General features: G+C 66.0%; 2 protein-coding genes across 2 annotated transcripts in view; both read left to right on the forward strand.

The window, feature by feature from the left end:
• Positions 1-238: 238 nt before the first annotated feature.
• AURANDRAFT_35017 (hypothetical protein) lies at positions 239-904 on the forward strand (the record flags this gene model as incomplete). Its single annotated transcript, XM_009044380.1, has 1 exon — positions 239-904. The coding sequence occupies one exon, from the start codon at positions 239-241 to the stop codon at positions 902-904; it is 666 nt and encodes a 221-aa protein (XP_009042628.1).
• Positions 905-2,074: 1,170 nt separating this feature from the next.
• Positions 2,075-3,219, forward strand: part of AURANDRAFT_68669 (hypothetical protein) — a gene marked incomplete at both ends in the record, with an annotated part of 7,061 nt that continues 5,916 nt past the window's right edge. The window contains one exon of the mRNA XM_009044381.1: positions 2,075-3,134. Coding sequence (XP_009042629.1) covers positions 2,075-3,134 — 1,060 coding nt within the window. The remainder of the gene's footprint in view (positions 3,135-3,219) is intronic.

Raw genomic sequence — 3,219 nt, forward strand, 5'->3', positions numbered from 1 at the left:
ATCCACCCGCATACCACCCGCATACCACCCGCATACCACCCGCATACGACCAGCATAGCAGCCGCATACCACCCGCATAAAACCCGCATAAAACCCGCATAGTAGGCGCATACTACCAGGCATACCGGCGGTCAACCCCCTCGGCATCGGACGCCGTCGCGGAGCAAACCCGCCTGTGAAAAAGAGAATGCGGTGTAAATTGACGCTCACGATCGCGGCGACGTCCCTCGTGCGCGCGATGCGGCCAGTGGCCTTGTCTTCGAGGCATGAACCGCGATCGCGCGTGATCGCGCGCGACTCGAGCGCCGACGGAGATGCGCGCAAGGCTCGTGTGCTTTTTTGCCTCGGCGGTCCCGGCGCAGGCAAGGGAACGCAATGCGCCAAGCTCGAGGCGGAGTTCGGCTTCGTGCATCTCTCGGCGGGTGATCTGCTGCGCGCGGAACGCGCGTCCGGTAGCGCTGACGGCGAACTCATCGAGGCTTACATCGCCGAGGGGAAGATTGTGCCCGTGCGCGTGACGTTGAACCTGATCCGCAAGGCTATGCAGGCCTCTGTGGCGCACACCTTCGTGATCGACGGCTTCCCGAGGAACTCGGACAATCTCGAGGGATGGGACGAACTCATGTCGGACGTGACGGACGTTGGAGGCGTCCTCTTTTACGACGTTTCCCATGATGTCATGCAAGAACGTATTATGAAGCGCGGGGAAACGAGCGGGCGGAGTGATGATAACGCAGAGGCTGCCCTAAAACGCTTCAGGACGTACGAGGAGTCGACGAGGCCAATCATCGAGCATTTCAAGAAACGCGGGAAGCTCATCGCCGTGCCCGCGGCTGGGGACGTCGATGAGGTTTGGGGGCTCACGAGAGCGGCCATCGAGGCCTTGGAGGTATACCAGGAATAAGAAGGTGAGAGTAAGGGGGTGACTCGAAGTGGGGTTTAAATGCCAGTGGCGAGATCGATGTCCATCTGAAGTTATGGGGCTAAATATGGCAGCCGCATATAGAAAATAGTTATATTATGGAAAAATTAAAGTCAGTCGCATATTCCAGCGATTTCATTGGTCGAGGACAGAAGATAACACGTATTCTTTGTCCGACGCCACACGCTGCGGTACCTGGAAGTATTTTTGTGAATGGGTGGCCTCGGGCAGATCAGAGTGAGACTGCGTTACGGGTATCCTAGGGGTATCCTGGCTCCTCTGCTCCCCCGCCGCGGCCGGAAAGGCGGAGCGGGGACTGCGAAGCCAGGCCGGGGAATGAGAGTGTGCACGCCGCAGCGTGCAGGGAGGCGGGCGGGTGCCACGGCACCGCGCCGGGGAGGAACGGCGGTGCGGCGTGCCTTGCGGGCACGCCGTGTTGAGGCCGAAGAGCGGGAACCGGCGTAGAACCCCGCAGGGTTGTCGCTGTTCCGGGCGTACGTAGATGTCTCCGAAGTCGGCCTTGGCGTGCCGTCCGACGATTTCGAGCACGGGCGCGTGGAGCATGATCGACCGCGTCCAGGCCCTGAAGAGGGCCTTGTTCGCGTCATGGACGCCGCTCTGCGGCGTGAAGATGACGACGTCTTTGAAGAGGTTGTTCAGCTCGACGATGCTGAGGAGCGTCGGCTCGTCGTCGCCGTCGCCGCCGCCGGCCGCGCCCGCGCGGGTCCGCGGCGGCATTGTAGGAAGGCGGGGTGCTGGTGTCCTCGCCGCTGCGCCGCGCGCGGTCCGCGCGGGCGCTGGTGGGGCCTGGACCGGAGCGCGGCGCGACGCCGGGCTCTGCGGCGGCGCGCGCTCTGGCTCCAGGGGCTATCCGCCGCTCGCGAGCGGTGGATCTGCTGCGGGCGGCGCGCTCTGCGCGCAGGCTCGCAGCGGTGTAGCTGCGCACAGCTAGCAGGTGTAGCGCGGTGGCTCACAGCGCGAAAAATGGGGACATAACCCAGATCAGAGTGAGACTGCGTTACGGGTATCCTAGGCGTATCCTGGCTCCTCTGCGCGTGCGCCTTTCCGACGCGGCTCGTCGAGGGCTTCCGGGCTGCGAGGCCGTCGTGCGAGGTGCGCCTTCGCAACCTCGGCCGCGGCGGGTACACGACGATGTACGCGCTGGCGCGGTTCGACCCGGCCGAGACGGCCGACGCCGACCTGCTCATCCTCGACGAGACGGTCAACGACATTTTTACGAATAAGGAGGAGAGCCGGAACTATCACCCATACGCGCGCATTCGCGGCGCCGTGGAACTGCTCGTGCGGCGCATCTTCCAGACGGCCGCAAAGGCGCCGCCGGCGCTCCTCCTCCTCAGCACCATCGTGGCCGCGCCGCCCACGGACTACAGGTACCAGGACGATGCCCTCGAGCCCGTCGCGAGGCGCTACGGCCTCCCGCTCGTCAGCTACCGCGACGCCGCCGATGCGGCCGCCGCGCTCGCATTCCACGGGGCATCGACCGGAGGCAACAACCGCAGCACCTTTCTGATGACGTACGCGTGGCATCCCGGGGGCGGACCACCGCATCCCGGGATGAGCGACCTGAACCACCCCGACTGGTTCGCCCACCTCCTCATGGCGGACCTAGTCGCGTACGTCGTCGCCGCCGCGAGGAGCGACCCTCGGGTCGACGCCGTGCCCCTCGCCGCCGCGACGCGCGACGCCCTCGCCGCGGCGCCCGCCTTTGGCGCGAAGGGCCTCGTCGACGCCTGCAACGGCGACTACCTCACGCGGCTGCCGACGGCGGACCGGCCCGACTTCTCCCGGGCGCCGCTGGGCACGCCAGGCCCGGGCTGGACCTTCGTCGCCAACGGCTCCAAAAGCGGCTGGGAGTACGACGCCTCGGACGACGTCCGCCGCGGCCTCGCCGAGATGCCTCGCATCCGCTTCCCTGTCGCCTTTGGCACACGGCCGGGGCTCGTCCTCTCTGTCATGAGCTCGTACGCCAACTTCGGCCCCGGCTGCTTCTGGCTCGAGCGCTCCGGCGCCGCCAGCCTCGACGTGGCGACCGCCGCCGTCCACGCCGGCCGCGCCCTACGCGACCACTGCTGGACCGTCAAGACGAAGCCGGGAAGCTACGAAAAGAACGGCGTTCACGAGTTCCTCTGCCACAAGGTCCTCGCGCACTCGATCACCCTCCCCTTCATCGTCGACGGCCACTGGGGCGATCGTTCTTCTCAGCCGAGGCCCCAGTCGTACGCTGCCGTAGGCGCCGTCCCGACGCCTACTCGCTACGTCCAGGGCGCCCCCTCCTT

This window comes from Aureococcus anophagefferens, assembly GCF_000186865.1.
Source record: "Aureococcus anophagefferens unplaced genomic scaffold AURANscaffold_283, whole genome shotgun sequence".
Taxonomy (NCBI): domain Eukaryota; class Pelagophyceae; order Pelagomonadales; family Pelagomonadaceae; genus Aureococcus; species Aureococcus anophagefferens.